The 20,311-nt window shown below is 61.1% G+C and overlaps 1 protein-coding gene across 1 annotated transcript in view; it reads left to right on the forward strand.

Moving 5' to 3' along the window:
* The window catches only part of SHANK3 (SH3 and multiple ankyrin repeat domains 3), a 49,666-nt gene extending 34,182 nt beyond the window's left edge, over positions 1-15,484 (forward strand). The window contains exons 21-22 of the mRNA XM_052639484.1: positions 1,290-3,546; positions 13,032-15,484. Coding sequence (XP_052495444.1) covers positions 1,290-3,546; positions 13,032-13,626 — 2,852 coding nt within the window. The 3' untranslated portion in view covers positions 13,627-15,484. The remainder of the gene's footprint in view (positions 1-1,289; positions 3,547-13,031) is intronic.
* Positions 15,485-20,311: the final 4,827 nt, after the last annotated feature.

Genomic DNA, 20,311 nt, shown 5'->3' on the forward strand with positions numbered 1-20,311 from the left:
GCAGTCTTCCCAGAGCCCTGTGCGTCGGCTCTAAGGAGCTGCTCGTCTGCTCTCCTTGGCCTGGGCTGTTTGTCGCCTGCGGCCTAACTGAGCGCGCCTGTGGCCCAGCTGTCCACACTGCACACGGGGCACCCGGGAGGCCCCGCCAGGTTCTAGCGAGGCGGCAGGACAGGGGCAGCCCTGCGTGCTCCAGCCCTGCTCTTGCACAGACCCTAATGACACCAGAGTGAGGCAGGAGGTAGGGTTCATTTTAACTCTGTGTTGTCCACAAGAGAATTGGGGCATCGAGGGGCTCAGGGCCTGGCGTAGGCTTACACAGCCAGTCAGGAGTCAGGCTGAAACGTGGGTCACGTGCTCAGCCTGCCATCCCTCCTCTGCCCAGCCTTCCTGAATTTCTGCCACTAGGGCTACGGCAGTTCACGGGGTCGCCAAGAGCTGGACACGACGTAGTGACTGAACAGCAACAAGGGCTATGGCATGACCTCCTGGCAGCCTCCCCCAGCCCAGTGCCCATCAGTTGCTAGGATGGAGCCTCTCTGGACCTGTCTCTTCCCAGAGCACCACTCACCCGGGCCTCAGCTCTCTCTTCCTGGCCACAGTCCTGCTGCCCCCTTGCCTACAGTGAATCACTCCTGCTTGGGAGAGTTCCCTCTTATATCTGACCGTCTCCCTTCCTTCAACCCCGGTTGCCACCAGGGCCTCCCAGTGACACCTGCTTATTCCACTGCTGGTGGCTCACGAGGAGGCCTTGCTCAATCTTGGGTGCTAAGGCCTGCTCCAACCACCCTCCGCTCTTCTCTGCAGTTCCGTCCCCACTGCTGGGGTAGGGGTGGGGGGCGGGGGCTGCTGTCTTTGGGCCTCTCCATGGGTCAGGGTTGCAGTCTTCTCTCAGAACCTCTGCTGCTGGGCCCTCCTCTCCCCTGTATTTGAACCCATCCCTCTCGCCAGTCCTCAGGAGCCCTACCAACCTGACGCCCGGCTTGAGGTGCAGAGCCTGGCATTCCGGGACCAGTCCAGCCTGAGGACCTTGCTCAGACTCCCCTGCCCTGGGCTCTCCACGTCTCCCTGTGTCTCCCTCTGCTCTGTAACCCTAGTGCCCTCACCCACCCTGACTCCAGCCTCTGGCGGGCAGGCCAGCAGCTCTAGCAGATTTGGAAGATGCCTTTGCGCCTGGGACCTGGGCTGCCCCCGGGGGTGGGGGGAGGGCAGGCGCCCGGGTCCAGAGGGGCCTCCTCGCAGGCCCTGGCCCTCAGTGCCAGGGCTGGGCTCACCAGAGCCTCTGTCTGCAGGGGAGGACGAGAAGCTGGCGTCCCTGCTGGAGGGGCGCTTCCCGAGGAGCACGTCGATGCAGGACACGGTGCGCGAGGGCCGTGGCATCCCGCCCCCTCCGCAGACCGCGCCGCCGCCCCCTCCCGCCCCCTACTACTTCGACTCTGGGCCGCCCCCCACCTTCTCTCCACCGCCGCCGCCTCCGGGCCGCGCCTACGACACCGTGCGCTCCAGCTTCAAACCCGGCCTGGAGGCGCGCCTGGGCGCGGGCGCCCCGGGCCTGTATGACTCCGGCGCGGGCCTGGGCCCGCTGCCTTACCCGGAGCGGCAGAAGCGCGCGCGCTCCATGATCATCCTCCAGGACTCGGCGCCCGAGGCGGCCGACGCCGCTCGGCCCCCGCCAGCGGCCACCCCACCGGAGCGACCCAAGCGGCGGCCTCGGCCGCCGGGCCCCGACAGCCCCTACGCCAACCTGGGCGCCTTCAGCGCCAGCCTCTTCGCGCCGTCCAAACCTCAGCGCCGCAAGAGCCCGCTGGTGAAGCAGCTGCAGGTGGAGGATGCGCAGGAGCGCGCGGCCTTGGCCGTGGGCAGCCCCGGCCCGGTCGTTGGCAGCTTCGCCAGGGAGCCCTCCCCAACGCACCGCGGGCCTCGGCCCAGCGGCCTCGACTACGGCCCCGGAGACGGCCCCGGGCTGGCGTTTGGGGGCCCGGCCCCGAGCAAGGACCGGCGGCTGGAGGAGCGGCGGCGCTCCAGCGTTTTCCTGTCCGTGGGCGCCATCGAGGGCAGCCCTCCGAGCGCGGACATGCCGTCCCTGCAGCCCTCGCGCTCCATCGACGAGCGCCTTCTGGGAACTGGCGCCACCACCACCGGCCGCGACCTGCTGCTGCCCTCCCCAGTCTCTGCTCTGAAGCCATTGGTCAGCGGCCCGAGCCTTGGGCCTTCCGGCTCCACTTTCATCCACCCGCTCACCGGGAAACCCCTGGACCCCAGCTCGCCCTTGGCCCTGGCCCTGGCGGCTCGCGAGCGGGCTCTGGCTTCCCAGGTGCCCTCCCGGTCCCCTACACCTGTGCACAGTCCCGACACCGACCGGCCCGGGCCCTTGTTTGTGGATGTGCAGGCCCGGGACTCGGAGCGAGGGCCTCTGGCCTCGCCAGCCTTCTCCCCCAGGAGCCCAGCCTGGGTTCCCGTGCCTGCGCGGAGGGAGCCCGAGAAGGCGCCCCGGGAGGAGCGCAAGTCTCCGGAGGACAAGAAGTCCATGATCCTCAGCGTCCTGGACACGTCCCTGCAGCGGCCCGCCGGCCTCATCGTCGTGCACGCCACCAGCAATGGGCACGAGCCCGGTGGGCTGGGGGCCGAAGAGCAACGCCCTGGCACCCCGGAGCTGGCCCCGGCCCCCACTCAGTCAGCTGTGGTCACAGAGCCCCTGCCGAGCCCCCGGGCCCAGGCCCCCGGCAGTGCCCCCACCGACCCCGGGCCCGGCCAGGGCAGCTCCGAGGAGGAGCCGGAGCTGGTATTCGCTGTGAACCTGCCGCCAGCCCAGCTGTCCTCCAGCGATGAGGAGACCAGAGAGGAGCTGGCGCGCATCGGGCTTGTGCCGCCTCCCGAAGAGTTTGCCAATGGGGTCCTGCTGGCCACGCCACTCGCCGGCCCCGGCCCCTCACCCACCACGGTGCCAGGCCCGGCCTCAGGGAAGCCGAGCAGCGAGCCGCCGCCCGCGCCGGAGTCCGCCGCAGATTCGGGGGTGGAGGAGGCCGACACGCGCAGCTCCAGCGACCCCCACCTGGAGACCACAAGCACCATCTCCACCGTGTCCAGCATGTCCACCCTGAGCTCGGAGAGCGGGGAACTCACGGACACCCACACCTCCTTCGCTGACGGACATACTTTTCTACTCGAGAAGCCACCAGTGCCTCCCAAGCCCAAGCTCAAGTCCCCGCTGGGGAAGGGGCCGGTGACCTTCAGGGACCCGCTGCTGAAGCAGTCCTCCGACAGTGAGCTCATGGCCCAGCAGCACCACGCCGCCACCGCCGGGCTGGCCTCTGCTGCCGGGCCTGCTCGCCCTCGCTACCTCTTCCAGAGAAGGTCCAAGCTGTGGGGGGACCCCGTCGAGAGCCGGGGGCTCCCTGGGCCTGAAGACGACAAGCCGACTGTGATCACCGAGCTCAGCTCCCGCCTGCAGCAGCTGAACAAAGACACCCGCTCCCTGGGGGAGGAGCCGGCCGGCGGCCTGGGCGGCCTGCTGGACCCTGCCAAGAAGTCTCCCATCGCGGCAGCTCGGTGAGCAGGGCAGTGGGGAGGGTCGGGTCCCGTCCACCCCGCCCCGGGCTCCTCCCGTCCTTCCGTGGCTCCGCCCCTCGCCGCCCACCCCGTCCCCTCTGTGACCTGTCCATGCCACCCCGCCCTGCGCTCTCCTGTCCAAGCCTCTGTCCTTTACCTGGCCTTGTCTGTCTGAGACCCAAGGCTCTTTCAGGGGCCTGAGATGTCAGAGGCGTTCTTCTCTGCATCCCTGTTGGTGCTGGCGGTGAAGGCTGGGCGTGAGCACCTCCGCACCCTCCTGAGGCTCTGTGCCCCTGGGGATCCCCGAGGACTCTCTCCCTCTCTCGACCATAGGTGCCTCTACCATTAAGGGTCCTTCTGTGGTCCATTCTAAAGTTGCCGCTGCTCCCACCCCCAGCTGTTGGACTTCTCGGTGCCCTGTGCAAACCGCCACCCACCGCCCCATCCTCTCTGTGGCCATGTGGCTGTCCCATGTGGTTGGTACCATCTTTCCTCACTTCCTTTTGAAACTTAGAGTACACTGGATCCTTTTCCTCCTAATACCCACCACCAGTTTCCTGTTTTTTGCCCCAGAAACATTTCTATCTCTCAGCACTGCCTCAGAGTCCCTCAAATACCGATTCCTGTTCGTGATTTTCACAGTGCATTAAGAAGCCACTAGGTGGAAAGCATCCTCTCTCTCTGCACCTCCATCTGCTTGTTCCCCCTACCTTACCCGTTGCTCTGGCCTCCCCGCCCACCCCCTACACAAGGTGGGGACCTAGGCCATGTGGTGCTCTGGACGTGGGCGAGGGGCTGGGGGGCTGCTGTGGCTCAGAGTCAGCTGCCACAGCCTCCGGCTCATCCAGCTCCTCCCTTGAGGACCTCATTCCCAGGAGCCTGCCCCGGAGAGGACCTGCTTGGGCTTGTGGGCTCCATGGGTGCTGGTGGGAGAGCTGGCCCGAGTCAGCGCTGGTCGCCCCCGGTCAGTCCTTGTCCGCTTTTGCCTTCTGCACCCTGGCGGCTTGCCCCCACGTGTAGCTTTTCGGTATCACATGGGGCACCACCTCCTGACTCCTCCTCTTCACCGTGTGACCAACCTAGTGAGTCTCTCCTGCCAGCCTTAGAAGGCAGAGTTCACAAAGCAGCGAGGGGATCCAGGTCTCACTCACAAGGGCTTGTCCAGTCTACTCTTTTCCCAGCTAAGGACTCAGAAGATAGGTGGGGGCTTGGGAAACTAGTGATGCTTCTCCTAAGTGGTTTGGGGAGCTACCCTCCAGCTCCTGTCGTCCCGGGCTGGCTCTCGGGCCCTCCCCACTTTTCACCTCTTCCAACTCTCAGTTGAATGTGAAAGCCTTATTCCTACCAGGACAGTGTTTAAAGTGCTCTTAGAGAGGGTGTTAGGCGTGTGGCCGGGGGTGTCCAGTTGGAGTGAGCAGCCCAGACCTCTCGGGAACAGACCCTTGAAGGTGGGGGTTCCCTGATGCAGCCTGGACCAGCCCCCGCTTCGCTCTCTGCTTCTCCTGCCTCCACCAGCCCCTGCACTCCCTTGTGCCCCTCCTGATGAAAATCAAGGCCGTTGACAGTGGGTAGCACCACGCCTGGCACAGAGCAGGCCTAATAGAGCATCTGCCGGATGCCAGTGCTGCCCTTTGTGACCTGAGGCCTAGGCAGGTAGCTGAGGACAGATGCCGCAGAAGGCGGACGCTGGCTTGAGGTTTGCTGGCTGCCGGGACCCAGAGCCCCGCTCAGGGCAGCCCAGGCCCCGCCTTCGCTCCGTGGCCTGCCGTGGGGCCGAAGCGGGTGCTCTCAGGAGCCTCCTGCCATGCCTCCCGTGCGCGTCTCCGGCATCTCGCCTTTGCCATGGCAAGGCTCTCTCGTCCGGTGGCCCCGGGTTGCATCAGGACCTGCGTGTGCTTCCTTTCTTGGATGTGGGGCTCAGGGCGAAGCCAGCAGTTCCAGCTGTTATATTCCATCTGCTCTGCAGGCCATGGCAGAGTGCGTCTCTTTCCCTCAGGAGCTCCTGCAAAATCCCAGGCTCTGATCGGCTTCATCTGGGTCCCCTGAAATGGTCACCCAAGTCAGGGAGGTGCAGGGCTGCTGTTGGCCAGGCCTGCGTAATATGCTGTCTTAGGGGTCAGGGCTTGTGGTCAGCCCAGCTACTGGACAGGTTCTAAAGTGGGGGTGGGGGCGGTATCCAAAGGGGACTCGGAGGATATTCCCAGAGGCACCGGTGCCGGCGAACCTGAAACAGGAGATTGCTTCGTGCTGTGGCGTTCGTCAGCGGTAGCAACTCACCTTGTTCCCTGACGCTGGCCGGGTCGGATGGCCCTGGATACCGGCCCTCAGCAGGCTGCATCTGAGTTTGTAGTCTTGGACAAACCACTTCGCCTCAGTGAACTTGAGTCTCTCGCTTGTGAAATAGTGAGGGTGGCCAGGTGCTCTGCCAGGGCAGCAGGGGGACTCAGCGTCCTTATGGGAAATGAGCACGCTCCGCACGGATGAGGCCGAGTCACGTCACTTCGTCTGCACCGCCTTTCTGTTGGATGGATACTAATGTAACCTCCACTTTTCAGACAGTACAGCTGAGGTTCTGAGGAGGGCCATTCCAGCCAGTGAATGGTGGCATCTGACCTCAAGCCCTGCTCTTTGTCCTCTGCGATCTGGAGTCTCCGTCGTGAAACCCCTTCTGGTGACACCCACAGGGTTGACGTGCAGTAATTCCCCTCACATTCCCGGATGTCTGACTCTAGGTGAGTGACCACATAATCGTGGTTATCTGGGTCACTAAGACCTTTTTTATACAGTTCTTTGTATTCTTGCCTTGTCATCTAGAACCAGATATCCTGGAGTGTGAAGTCAAGTAGGCCTTAGGAAGCATTAGTATAAACAGTGATGGACTTCCAGCTGAGCTGTTTCAAATCCTGAGAGATAATATTGTGAAAGTGCTGCACTCAATATACCAGCAAATTTGGAAAACTCAGCAGTGGCCACCAGACTGGAAGAGGTCAGTTTTCATTCCAATCCCAAAGAAAGGCAATGCCAAAGAATCTTCAAACTACGGTACAGTTGCACGCATTTCACATGCTAGATAGCTAATGCTCAAAATCATCCGAGCTAGGCTTCAACAGTACGTGAACCGAGAACTTCAAACTGGATTTAGAAAAAGCAGAGGAACCAGAGATCAAATTGCAAGCATCCACTGGATCGTAGAGAAAGCAAGGGAACTCCAGAAAACCATCTCCTTCTGCTTCATTGTCTACGCTAAAGCCTTTGACCACGTGGATCAAAACAAACCATGGCAAATTCTTAAAAAAGATGGGAATACCAGATTACCTTACTTGTCTCCTGAGAAACCTGTATGCAGGTCAAGAAGCAACAGTTAGAACCAGACATGGAACAACAGACTGGTTTCAGGTTGGGAAAGGAGTAAGTCAAGGCTGTATATTGTCACCCTGCTTATTTAACTTATATGCAGAGTACATCATGTGAAATGCCCGCTGGAGTCAAGTTGGAATCAAGATTGCTGGGAGAACTATCAACAACCTCAGATATGCAGATGACACCACCCTAATGGCAGAAAGTGAAGAGGCGATAAAGAGCCTGTTGATGAAAGTGAAAGAGGAGAGTGAAAAAGCTGGCTTAAAACGCAACATTCAAAAAATGAAGGTCATGGCATCCAGTCCCATCACTTCATGGCAAATAGATGCAGAAAAATGGTAACAGTAATAGATTTTGTTTTCTTGGGCTTCAGAATCACTGTGGACCATGACTGCAGCCGTGAAATTAACAGACACTTGCTCCTTGGAAGGAGCACTGTGACCAGCCTAGATAGGGTATTAAAAAGCAGAAACATCACCTGGCCGACAAAGGTCCATATAATCAAAGCCGTGGTTTTTCCAGTGGTCATATATGGATGCGAGAGTTGGATCATAAGGAAGGCTGAGCACCAAAGAATTGATGCTTTCAAACTGTGTCGCTGGAGAAGATTCTTGAGAGTCCCTTGGACAGCAAGGAGATCAAACCAGTTAATCCTAAAGGAAATCAACCCTGAATATTCATTGCAAGGACTGATGCTGAAGCTCCAATACTTTGGCCACCAGATGTGAAGAACCAACTCACTGGAAAGACTCTGATGCTGGGAAAGATTGAGGACAGGAGAATAAGGGGGTGAGAGAGAGTGAGATGGTTGGATTGCATCACAAACTCAATGGTCATGAGTCTGAGCCAACTCCAGGATGGTGGAGGACAGGGAAGCCTGGCGTGCTGCAGTCCACGGGGTCACAGCTGAACAATGATTCCCCTCACGCAGAAATGCCTCTGTGTTCATTCTGTAGACCAGCACCTACGTTTATCAGCCGGTGTATAACAAACAGCACGTGGATTCTGAAGTCACTACAGTTGAGCCCAGTCAGTGCCCCCGGCAGGCCCAGCGGCCTTAACCCTCGTGTGCCCCGCCCTTCCCTAGCCACTCCCCTCTGCGTTCCCTTCTGCTCCTGCTCACACTTCGTCCTTCCTCCTCCTTGCCCTCAGCCCTGGGTGAGGCCACAGGCAGTCAGCCCCCCGTGCAGTCAGCCCCCCGTGTGGCTGTGTGTGTTGCCGGTTGGGGCTGCTGGGCAGCTCTTTGCAGCCAGCAGTGGCTAGAGTGTGGCCCTCACTTCTCACGTCATGACAAAGCTGCTGCTGACACTGTCTGTTGGAGACATGTCCCAAATGTAGGAAGTTCTGGTGTCCAGGTGGGGCTGTCTCCTTCCGGGACTGATCCCAGCTGAAGCTCGAGGGCAGTTGCCACGGCCATTCGGTGGGTCACACCCCGAGCCTTGTCGCCTGGCCCCAGGCCTGCCTGTCTCATCACCACACAGACCCCACAAGGGAAGCAGTACTCACTCCGCCCGCCTTCTCCACTGATAGCTCAGTCCAGGCTCTATGTCCCTTTAAGCTGTAAGACACTCTGTGGCCTGGAGATCTGAAAAGATCTCAGAAGGGGAAGGAGAGGTTACCCCTTATGTCAAGGACTTGAAGCTTGGTAACTTGTGGAAATGCATCCGGAAGGCCCATGGACTTGGCTGCTGGAAACTCTGGTCCCAGACCAGCTCGCTCTCTATGCTTCTAGCTTTCAGTCTGGCCTGACAAGCAGAACGTCTTCTCAGAGCCGCACGTCCGCTCTAAACTCCCTCTGTCTTCCAGACTCCGTGTTGGATCTGAGTCCCACGTGTGGCCTGAGGGCTGCCCGTCTCTGAGCCCCACAGCAACACTCGGTTCTGCTCTGGCTCTCAGCTTTATTCCTGTCTGAGCCTGCACATCTGATTTTACCTAAAAAGATTCTTGGACACAAAGTTGGCAAGGTTTCTTCTCAGCGGTGCGTCTCAGAACTTTCAGAACTTCTGATGTGTGGCGTGCTGTGGTCTGACCGTCTCCTTAGGGGGTCACTAGTTATCATCCCACAGAAGACGCACATTTCTGCGGTGATGGAGAGCCCAGCCCGGGGGACCCGCTGTGGGCCCTGTCCTGCTCGCATCCGGGAGTCTGGCCGGAGCCTGACGTGACTGCAGTGCCTCAAGGCCCACAGGAGTTGCTCTTTGGAAACTGGACCTGTCGTGTGCCGGCCAGGGCAGGACACAGGGGCCGGGATGTGCTCCTTCCTTGAGGAGGTCCTCACAGGTGAGGGACCTGTGAGGTGTGTTTACAGGAGCCGTGATCAGGGCCTCAAGAGCCATGAACTCCACTGGAGGCGTGGGGAGGGGTCACGGCGGGGGCCCAGGGGCGTCTGGAGTGTTGGAGGTTGGAGCTGTGAGCTGGTGCGGGCAGTGAGAAGGCAGGGCCAGGGTGAGATGCTGATGCCCGAGAGGGGGCCTCGTGGTGCTCCCAGCCTGAATCGTTTGAGCCCCTCTTGAGGGCTGCCTCCCTCTGTGAGCCTCTCAAGTTGCAGGAGGCCGCAGGCTTAGACCTGCCCTGCACGAGTGTGGTGGCAGAAAGTTCCAGGCAGAGGCTGGGGCCAGGCCGGGCTGCTTCTCGCCTGTTGGCGCCGCTGGGTTGACAGGCAGTCAAGCCTGAGAGTGACACGTCTCGTTGCTCTTGCCTTACAGCATCCCCCCCACCCCCCCACCCATGCATATTGTGTTTCTGGCTTTAAGCTAGGTACCGGAGTCAAGGCTAACAATTAGGAAGCCAGGCAAGAGGTCCTGAGTGAGGCCATGAACGGTGTGGGATCAGAGGTAGCTGGGGGATGAGGAGAAAGGCCTGCGTTCCTGAGCCATGTGGGTGAGGAGACGGGGCAGCTGATGGGGGCTCCAAGGCCTCTGGTGCAAGAGGGACTGGGGAGGAGAGCATGTGTGGGGACCCCAGCAGAGGTCTGGGGCTCAGGAGAGCCTGGCTTGGCCTGACATACAGCATTTGTGGACACACTGGTTATAGCAAAGGGTGGAAGTGGATGACACGGCCTGGGAGAAAGTGCGGACTAATCGGGGGACCCATCTAGAAAGGAAGTGGAAGGGCACCTAAGAGGGAAGCTGGTGGACAGGTCAGCAAGGGGATTCTGCTGACATCCTTGGCAACTGCAGGGCTGGGCAAGGGGAGGGGAGGCGCGAGAGCAGGCCTCACTGGTCCGGGCGTCAGGAGTGGGCCAGATAGTACTAGACTCAGACGCCTCTGGGAAGGGTGCCGAGGACTGTGGAGCAAGCCCAGGAGGCGCCCAGGGGTGCAGGTGCCCAGTGAGGTATGTGTGTTAGAGACTGTTCCCGGAAGCCCTCTGGGAGGCTGGCGGGGCTGTGACCGGGCCGTGCCCTGGTCAGGGCCTGGCGGAGAGGCCATCAGAGCGCGGAGAGTGGTGGCAGACAGTGGCGGCTGTGCAGAGGCGGAGTGGAAACGTGGGCCCGACCAGGGACGCCTGGGGTCCCGGCCCGGGACAACGTGGGCAGTTCCCTGTTCCTGAGGGGGAGGGGAGGAGGAGCAGAGCCCCAGCTGCGGCATCCCTGGACACTTCCTGCCAGGCCCTGGGGCCTCGGGGGACAGCCGGATCGTGAGGAGCCCTCTCCCCGCGAGGCCCCAGGGGATCATGGCCCTTCAGCCCCTCCCTCACACAGCTCCTGGCACCAGCCCCAGCCTCCACACCCAGGATCTCTCCTTGGCAGGGTCTCCCTGGCGCTTCTGAGCCAGTGCGCCCTCATCCTTGGCCTCAGTTCGCCTCCTGCCAGGGCTCCTGACCCCGCTCCGGGAGACGCCTGGGGTGGGCACACAGGACTCCATCCTGAGGCGCAGGTCCCCGGGCCCAGGTGGGATGTGTGGGGGCCTGGGCGCGGGGACAGGAGCGCTGTCCCCAGCTCCGCCCCCCTGCCCTGCCTGGCAATCTCCACCGCTTGGGCTCCCTCCAGCCCCTGGGGGTCTACCCCACTCGCCACTGCCGCCCTACTTTGCCCCGAAATCCAGGTGGTACCACGGAGGCCAGATGTGGGGGAGAAGAGGGTTTCTTCTAATGATTGGTGCTTGTTCCCTGAGCCATCACCCAGGTGCTCCTGGAGCCCCTCTCTGCTGGGGTGGGGAGAGCATGGTCTGGCCTCTTCAAGAGGCTCTGCTCTGGATCTGAGCAACTGGGCGAGGCAGCGGGGACAGAGGCTGAGGAGAGGGAGCCAGGCAGCGGAAACCAGGTCGAGTAGGACAGAGCTGGGTCTCCTGGGAGATGCTGGCCCTGCACTGGTGAGGGAGGAGCAGACAGGCCTGCTTTCAGGGGCGAGTGATGCTCAGGACGCCCTCCGCGATGTGGGGGAGGCGCCAGGCAGGACGGCACCAAAGTGGGGGAGCCCAGGGGCGGGGTCCTTAGCCCAGTTCAGGCAAGGGCGGAGACAGGGAGGCGGGCCAGCAGCTGGAGGGAAGCCCTTGGGCCAGCGGCAGCACAAGGCCACAAGCACCCCCAGGGCCGGGTGTCTGCGGAGCATCTGGCACACAGGGCTCCGAGTGAAGCCTGTGGATGAGGGCCACAAAGCGGAGAACAGGGCACAGGTGGGCCAGCGGCCCACCCAGACCCGCCTCGTCTGGCCTGCACTTCCCCTCGCCCTGCAGCTCCGGCATGCTCCCTCCCATGGCAGCGGCCCACTGCCTCCGAGCCTCCTCCTGGGTGTGGGCCAGCAGGCCCCCACCTGGCTGCGCACTGTGGTCCTGCTGGGGCCTTGCTCGCTCAGGGCTGGCGCTAACTCTCTCTCTCATTGCTCTCTCCTGCCCATCTGCATGTGGCTGCTCTGTCTAGCTGCGCGGTGGTCCCGAGCGCCGGCTGTGTAAGTGAGCATGCCCATCCCATGCCTCTCACCGTCCGCGCGCTGCCCGCCTGGACCTCTGCTGTGCTTGGCCTCGTGGGGCTCCGGTGCCACGGCCCCCAAGGCTCCACTTGGCCACAGCAGGGGCATAGGGAGAGACTGGGCGGGGGCGATGTGGGATACAGGCGCGGCTCTCCTCTGGAGGAGCCTCCCTGTCGGGCCTCCCACCGAGGCCATGCTGGGGGGTAGAGGGGCTGAAGGCCGGTCCGGTCAGCTGACGCTGGGGAGTGAACACCATCTGCGCGCGTGTGTCTGAGTGTGTGCTGCTTCTGCACATGTGCTGCTTGTCACTGTCGTGGGCAGGCCACTGCCGCTCCTGCCGCCGCCGCTGCGTGTAGGTAACGTCCGTGGCTGCCGCTGCCGTTGCTGCTGCGTGTATGTAACATATGTGGCCGCCGCCGCCGCGTGTATGTAACGTCCGTGGCTGCCGCTGCGTGTATGTAACATATGTGGCCGCCGCTGCTGCGTGTATGTAACATGTGGCCGCTGCGTGTATGTAACGTACGTGGCTGCTGCTGCCCTTGCTGCTGCGTGTATGTAACATGTGGCTGCTGCCGCCGCGTGTATGCAACACACGTGGCTGCCGCCACTGCATGTGCGCGACACACGTGGCTGCTGCCGCTGCGTGCTTGCCTGCACATGCTGCTGCTCCGTGCGGGTGTGAACGCCGCCTGCTGTCTGTCTCAGGCCTCATGGACAGTCCAGTCTTGCGGCGCCACCAGCCTTTATCAGGGCCCAGCCAGGCCTGCAGCCGGCCCAGGTCTCTCTGGGCCTCATGATAACAGCGGGAAGTGCTGAGGGGTATTGCCAGTCCTACTGTCTGTGGTATGGGTGGATGGGCCGGCGTCCAGAGCCGGTGTCGCAGGCTGTCAGGAACCGGGGTCAGCCCTCTGCCCCAGAGGCTGTCCCTGCTCAGGCAGCCTGCTCTCGGAGCCCCGGGGGAGGAGGGGGGCCCGGGCGGCTCGCACTCCATGCGGCCGAGGGCTCCCCATCCCCCCAGCAGGGCACTGACTGACTCTGGGGGCCAGGCCAGAGGAGCCCCAGGATCCTACCCTCCTTTCTCCCTCTGGCCCTAAGGCTACCCGCCCCCGCCCCGTCCCCGCCCCCAGCGTCCTCCTGGCCGCTGGCCCCGCGCCCCTCCGCCCGGCCCCACCTTGCCTGGTACCCCTCACCTGGCCTTGACCCCCTCTCCCTCCGCAGGCTCTTCAGCAGCCTCGGTGAGCTGAGCACCATCTCAGCGCAGCAGCGCAGCCCTGGGGGCCCGGGCGGCGGGGCCTCCTACCCGGTGCGGCCCGGCGGCCGCTACCCTGTGGCGCGGCGCGCCCCGAGCCCGGTGAAGCCCGCGTCGCTGGAGCGGGTGGAGGGGCTGGGGGCGGGGGCGGGCGGCGCGGGGCGGCCCTTCGGCCTGGCGCCCCCCACCATCCTCAAGTCGTCCAGCCTCTCCATCCCGCATGAGCCGAAGGAGGTGCGGTTCGTGGTGCGCAGCGTGAGCGCGCGCAGCCGCTCGCCCTCGCCTTCGCCGCTGCCCTCGCCCGCGCCCGGCCCGGGCTCCGGGGCCCCCAGCCCCCGCCGGCCCTTCCAGCAGAAGCCCCTGCAACTCTGGAGCAAGTTCGACGTGGGCGACTGGCTGGAGAGCATCCACTTGGGTGAGCACCGCGACCGCTTCGAGGACCACGAGATCGAGGGCGCGCACCTGCCGGCGCTCACCAAGGACGACTTCGTGGAGCTGGGCGTCACGCGCGTGGGCCACCGCATGAACATCGAGCGCGCGCTCAGGCAGCTGGACGGCAGCTGACGCCCCCCGGCCCCCTCCCCACGCCCCGGCCGCGCCCTGCGGGCAGGGCCCCCCTCCGCCCCGGGCTGCGGGCTCGGCCCACTCCCCAGCCCCCACCCTACCGGCGCCCGGGCCAGGAATGTTGCATGAATCGTCCTGTTCGCTGTCGCTCGGAGACGTGCCCTGTACATTGCTTAGCGCCCTCCCAGGCCGTCGAGCGCCACCCAGCACACGGTCAGGAAGGGCGCGGGCCGTGGGGGGGCTGGAGCGGGAGGGGGTCGGGGGCGGGGTGCTCCAGCCTGACCATCTCCCGCTGAGCTCCTGGTGGCTACTTTCCCAGAGGGGGTAACCTAGTCCAGCATGCGAGGTCAAGACACACCTTGGTGACTGGGGGGAGGGGGGAAGACATTGGGGTTCTCGGTTGGGGGCCAAGGAGCCCCCTGTTTTGCATATTTTAATCCACTCTATATTTGGAACAAGAAAAGGAACAAATATCTCTGTCCTTAATAGCTTCCCTTCCCCTCCCCTCCAGCCCCCGGTTCCGCTGCGGCTGCCCAGTCTTCCATCTCTGGCCCCTCAACTGCCACTGCCGCCCCACATGGGGCAGGGGACGCTCCAGCTGGTCTGGGGTTGGCCAGGGTCCTCGTACCCGCCCCGGGGCCCCGCTGGGCCCCCTCCCCTCGCTGAGCTATGGTGTTCCCCACCGACCCTTCAGGTGCTGCGTGGAGGAGGGGCGGCAGGCGGCGACTCCTGTGGGCCCTCGCTCGGTCACGCGGCCTGGGAGCGCCGCCCGGGGCGGGTGTGGGCGCAGGGCCCTGGCCCCTGCCCCCGGCCGACTCCCTCACAGGGTCCCCCCCCCACCCCAAGCAGGGGTCTAGCCTCCTCTCCGCGCTGCTGGGCGACTACAGCAGAGAAGCCTCCCTGCCTCAGACCTGGAGTCGCCAGTTCCGCCCTGTGTGTGTGTGCGCACATGTGCGAGTGTGTGAAACTCGGGGTGCGACTGAGTGCGTTGGAGCCCCTTGTGTGCCTGAGTGGAGGGTGGCCCCAGGGGGCCACTCTGGACTAGTGTGGGGGCTTCAGAAGCTTGCACAGGGTGCGTGCATGGGTGTGTGCTGTGGAAGCGCCCCGTCTCCACTCCCAAAGAGAGTCAGAGGTCGCCTTGCACCCTGGGACCTGCTGTTGCCGTAGCCTGTCCCTCCAGAGCCTCGCGGAGCCTTGAGTGGGCCTTCTTGGTGAAGCCTTGCTGCTTGGGAGAGGCCCCCAAGGGCCCTTGGAGGCAGTGCTCCGCCCCCGCTGGGCTTCTAGGGGGGGGTCATAGGGGCACCCCTAGAGTCAGGCCCCTGCGAGCCTTGGGGAGAGGCAAAGACCCCAGTGGGCGCCCCAGCCCCCCTTACTGTGACTCCTCACACTCAGCAATGACCTGTGGGGTGGGGGGCCCGGGACGTTTTTAAACCTAGGGTTTGGAGTCTGGACTAAGCTCCATCCACGTCACTCACGAGTTTCTGTTTATATTTCTAGCTTTTTTTAATAAAAATTAAAAAACCCAGAAAACAAAAGTTTTCACAGCCCAGGGGCTTGGCACGCCGGTCTGTGCCCACCCGCCCCGCCCCGGCCCACCGGCCCCATGCCCTGGGCAGATTCACACCCAGTAACCCTTTCACCAACAGACCAGGTCACACCCATGCAGCAGTCACCGTAACAGGCTGCCGCATACACACTCGTCTCACTCACCTGTGGGTTTTGGTTCCGTTCAGTTTGGGTTTTTAACTTTACAGGGTCAGTTCCGCTTCTCCCCTCCTTTTGTACGGAGCTCCACCTGGGGGGTTTCTGCCCCTGCTCCAGCCCCGAGGCCTCCTGACCCTGATGTTGTGATACACCCCACAGAGATCTATGTTTCTTATATTATTATTATTGATAATAATTATAATATTATTATGTAATAAATTTATAAGAAATGAAACCATTTCTCAGTTGCCTACTTGAGGAGATACTGGAAGCACAGACTCTGCCCTCCTATGGACAGGTCACACAAACCTCCCTGGCCCTCAGCAGGCATCTGGCCGCCTACACTGATGACCTACGGATCCTGTCTCTGACCCGGTCTCTTTGCTGACCTCCATGCCCGCGTGCCTGGCTTCTTTGTGGCTCGCCCTCTCTGAGTTGTGCTGGCCCTGAGCCCGTGCTTCCTGAACGGGAAGCTTCTCTTTCTGCTCACCAGCCCAGTGAATGACCCCTCCTGAGCTAGAAGTCTGGGCATCCTCCGTGGCCTCTGTCCACTCTTCCCGCTAGTGTCCAGCTGCCCCTAGATTCTGCTGCTCCTGTCTTCGAGCCCTCTCCTGTCCGCCTGTGTCCTCCTGCCCCAACAGCTCCTGCCCAAGTTCAGGTCTTCCCCTTGAGCTGGCTGCCACCAGCCACTGATGGGGCCAAGCCTGTATGGGACCTGGTGGGGAGGGTGGTAGCTCCCAGGACGGGCAGGGGCACCTCAAAGAGCGAAGGGGGTGGTGTAGTCAGGCGAGTGGACAAAAGAGACCCAGAGGGAGCCGTGGGAGGTGGAGGCTGCGTCGCTGAGGTCTGACGGCCGGAAGCCGTGGACGCGGGCCATCAGACCAGCTGGGCACCTGGTGGGGTTCTAGGAGGGCAGTGTGTGCAGAGCCACGCCGTGCTGAGGTCAAGGTGGGGCGTGAACATCACACATGGCAAATGTAGACCTCCACTCAGGATGGGGCCTGGGCGATGCCTCCAGGGAAGCAAGACGATGCCGGGAAGGATAAGAATGGTGAATGGAGTGAAGCCTCGTGTGCAGAAAGGGAGTGAACTCAGGTGTCTTTACCCGGGGCGGGCAGGAAGGCAGAGCAGCTCTGAGAAGCAGGTGGATGTCTGGAAGGCCTGCTCGGGAAGGCAAAGGCCCTTTTGAGGCTGAGATGGTGACCACTGGCAGTGGGACCTTGAGAGAGGCTTGCCCTCTGTCTAGAAGGCCCCACAATTTCTAAGTTTCATATTTTCGCATTTTTGGCTTCATTTTCAAGTTGGAAACTGTGGTCGTCCCACAGAAGTGGCCTAGAAGGAAGTGGGGACCTGGGAGGGTCTGAATGTGGAGGCACAGGGGGCTCTCTGAGTCCCCTGAGCTCAAGCGCTGCGGCAGCCGCGGGTTGGCCTCCTCTTGGCCGCGCGTGGGACCCTGCGTCCAGCTGGAACCGGGCCCGGACCTGGGGGCCCGTCCAGCAGGCGTGGCAGTGGGATCATGGCGTGGAAATGGCATTGCCATACTGACCCTGGGTCCTGGGGAGAAGATGGATCTCCCACGGGTCAGAAGACACCTCAGTGCCTCAGAAAGTGAGTCAGAGCCTTCAAGAGCGGGACTTGGCGAGAGAAGCCTTGGTCAGAGGAGCAGGTGGTGGGATGGCAGAGGGTCGTGGCGCTGAGTGAGCTGCAGCCTCCCGGCGCCTCTGGGCAGACACTTTCTCACTCAGGCGGTGGACTCCCTGCCTCCTCCTGCCCCCTCACGGCCTCAGAATGTCCCAGCTTTATCCCCTCAGGGGCCCTAAGCATCTCACCAGCACGCTGTCTGCAGCATGGAGCAGGGAGCGCTTGGCGGGTGGCCCTCACCGCTGACCACCCTACAGGTCCTGTGGGCAGCTCTGGGCACTGAGGCTGAACACACGAGGAAGGTCCTGCTCTGCAAGGGAGCACCATATGCTGGAGAATAACCGGGTGGGTGGGAGTTAGCAGGCTGGGAAAAGTGAGGCGGGAGCCTGCTGGGGCTGGGCCGGGGGTGGGCACAGGACGGCCCAGGTGGGGGCATGCAGAGGGAGCCAGGGCGGGAAGGAGGCTGGGGAAGCGAGAGGGGCTCGCGGGGCTGGGGCTCGAGAACGGGGAGAAGGAGCCTCAGGAGGGGGGACCCCTTGTCCTGCCCCCCGTGCTGGGAGCTCCACCTTGGCCTGAGCGAAGCCACCAGGAGCCATGGAGACCCCATCCTGTGTTCCCAGAAGCCTAACTGTCCTGTACCTTCCTGTCTCTCCTTTGCTCTTCAGGACAGTGTGGAGAAGGCAAACGAAGTCACTCTCCCGTTAGATTTAATGGCACAGCTAAACCTGCTGGTCGGTGTGTGTGACCCTCAGCGTATGACTGTGTCTGCGAGCAGGGGCTGGAACCTGTTTAAGCGTCAGGAGTGGCTGCTGCTCTGCAGAGCCACACAATAGTTTTCTTCTAAAATCTAGACACCGGATCTTCAAACTTGGTTATTCCATAAGCCCTAAGTGTTTTGAAAATCCGGGTACCCCTTTCCGTTTTAAAGCTTTTATTTTACATTTTCATCTCATATTTTAAAAAGCTTGTAAACAAGCTTGCAAACATTATGACTTCCAGAAAATTGTACATATTAACATTTAAAATCAATGGTGACATCATTCTGTTACATGATTCACAGGAATCTAAATTCCATTTCAATTTTATGCCCATCAGAATCTTGTAAAAACACCTGGATAATCTTTAACAGTCGAAACTGTAACATCACTTATTGAATTCCTGCTGCCATTTCTTGAACTATATTTTCAAAGTCTTTTCTGATTACTTAATTAGGCACAATCTGTTACTGAGTTAAAACAAGCAAGTTCTCAGGTAGGTGAAATAGGACCTTGCAGGCCTTCAGATAGAGGAGGTGAGGCCACCTGCCATGAGAGAGAGACAGAAAGACACCTTGGAAACTTATGTATGGGAGAAGAGTCCTCCTGAAACTCAAGTAGCAGAAACAAGTCTTGTGACACTCAGGCATGGGAAGTTAGAGACCCCCAGCAGACACGGTGCCTAAGAGCGAGGCCGGTGGAAGGGGGGCAAATCCCCCCACACTCAGGGTGCGGAGAAGGAGACCTTGACACGCAGCGGCAGGGATAAAGACCTTGTGCCCCTCAGATAGCTGGTGCTCCTGAGATCCGATTGCATTCTTCTCAGGGAAATAAAACCTCTTGCCTGACAGGAAGGGAAATAATGAAGACTGAACTCAAGTAAGGAAATTAAATCACCCTGCTTCTCACCAGGGGGATAAGTCCTTGTCACTTCCTAGTAAATAAAATGAAAGGCGTGTTCTGGCTTTGTAATAAGAGAGACAAGACCTTCTGGCCTGCAGGGAGAGTAGATTTAGGGACAGTCATGTAGAGAAAGTGGTAACTTCCTGACAACGAAGTGCATGAGAGGATGTCTCTGGACTCTGGAGAGGAAATGAGATGTCCTGACGATTAGATAGGAGAGACGGAGATGCCTGATGCCCAGGGATGAGGAGGGCTCACAGAGGGAAGATGAGGTGTGCTTGTGCTACAGCAGGAGAGGAGACCCCTTGGTCACTCAGAGAGAAGAGGCAGGGCCTCCAGATACAGAGCAGAAGAGATGAGGCATGTCAGGTGGAGACAAGACCCCCCGACACTCAGGGCCTGTAAGACCTGCTTGTGCTCAAATGGGAGATACGAGATTTCATGGCCCTCAGATAGTGGAGATGAGACCTCAAGACACTCAGGAAGGGCAGGAAAGACTTCAGACGGGGTGGAGTTGGGAGATTCGGACCCTTACGTAGAGGAGAGGAGACCTCGAGGTGCTCAGGTGGAGAAGATGGAAGCTTAGGATTCCGACAGGGGGACCAGGACCTCCTCCAGCAGGAGCCAGGGGACGGCCTGGCAGTCAGGTGGAGACTCGGGAGCCCCAGCACTTCAGTGTGTCAGTTGAAGGTGCAGAGCACTCACAGAGGTGAGACGCAGCCTCCTGACACTCCGCGGCCGTGAGACCTTTCGGTTCTCAGGTAGAGAAGATGGGACAAAGTCACTCTCCCGTCTGAGGTCTTCGGGCCTGAGCTGGAAGAAAAGAGAGATCCCCACAGTCAGGGGGAGGAGATGATAGCTTCCATCAGCAAGTAAGATATGAGCGACCTACTGGGCGTTCAGTTGAGGGGGGTGTGACACGAAGGTCACAGGAGATGAGAAATTCAGTTAGTTCAGTCGCTCAGTCGTGTCTGACTCTTGGCGACCCCGTGGACTCCCCAGCACACCTGGTCTCCCTGTCCATCACCAACTCCCGGAGCTTGTTCAAACTCATGTCCATCAAGTTGGTGATGCCATCCGCCCACCTCGCAATTAGAACATTCAGTTAGAGAAGATGCTCAGGCAGGAGAAGTGGGGTCATCTGAATATCTGAAGCGCTTCACACCTGGAAAGAGGACAGGAGGTGTCCTGACACTTGGGCAGGAGAGGTAGGTGGTGCCTCGTGACCGTCACGTAAGTGACGAGTGACTCCTGGCCATTCGGACAGGCCAGCTGAGACCTTGTGCCCGGGTACAGGTGCTGAGGCTGCTCCTCCAGCAGGTAGAGATGTGACCTCAGCACACGCTTGTAGGGGAGGTAGAACTTCTTACCATCCAGGCAGGTGAGTGGAGCGTTTTTCTGTTCCGGGACACGAGATGCTGTCTCCTGACAAGCAGAAGCAGCATTATTTCATGACATTCAGGTATCTGTGCTGAGAATTCCTGCCACTCGGGTACAGAAGACAACTTTCTGCGTTGCGTAGGTCCCAGAAAGGAGACCTGGAGACATCCGGGCAGAAGATGCGAGACTTTGTGGACAGAAAAGTGGGCTTCATAGTTCTAAGCTGCTGCTGCTGCTGCTAAGTCGCTTCAGTCATGTCCGACTCTGTGCGACCCCAGAGATGGCAGCCCACCAGACTCCCC

The sequence above is a fragment of the Budorcas taxicolor genome, chromosome 5 (assembly GCF_023091745.1).
Source record: "Budorcas taxicolor isolate Tak-1 chromosome 5, Takin1.1, whole genome shotgun sequence".
NCBI lineage: Eukaryota > Metazoa > Chordata > Mammalia > Artiodactyla > Bovidae > Budorcas > Budorcas taxicolor.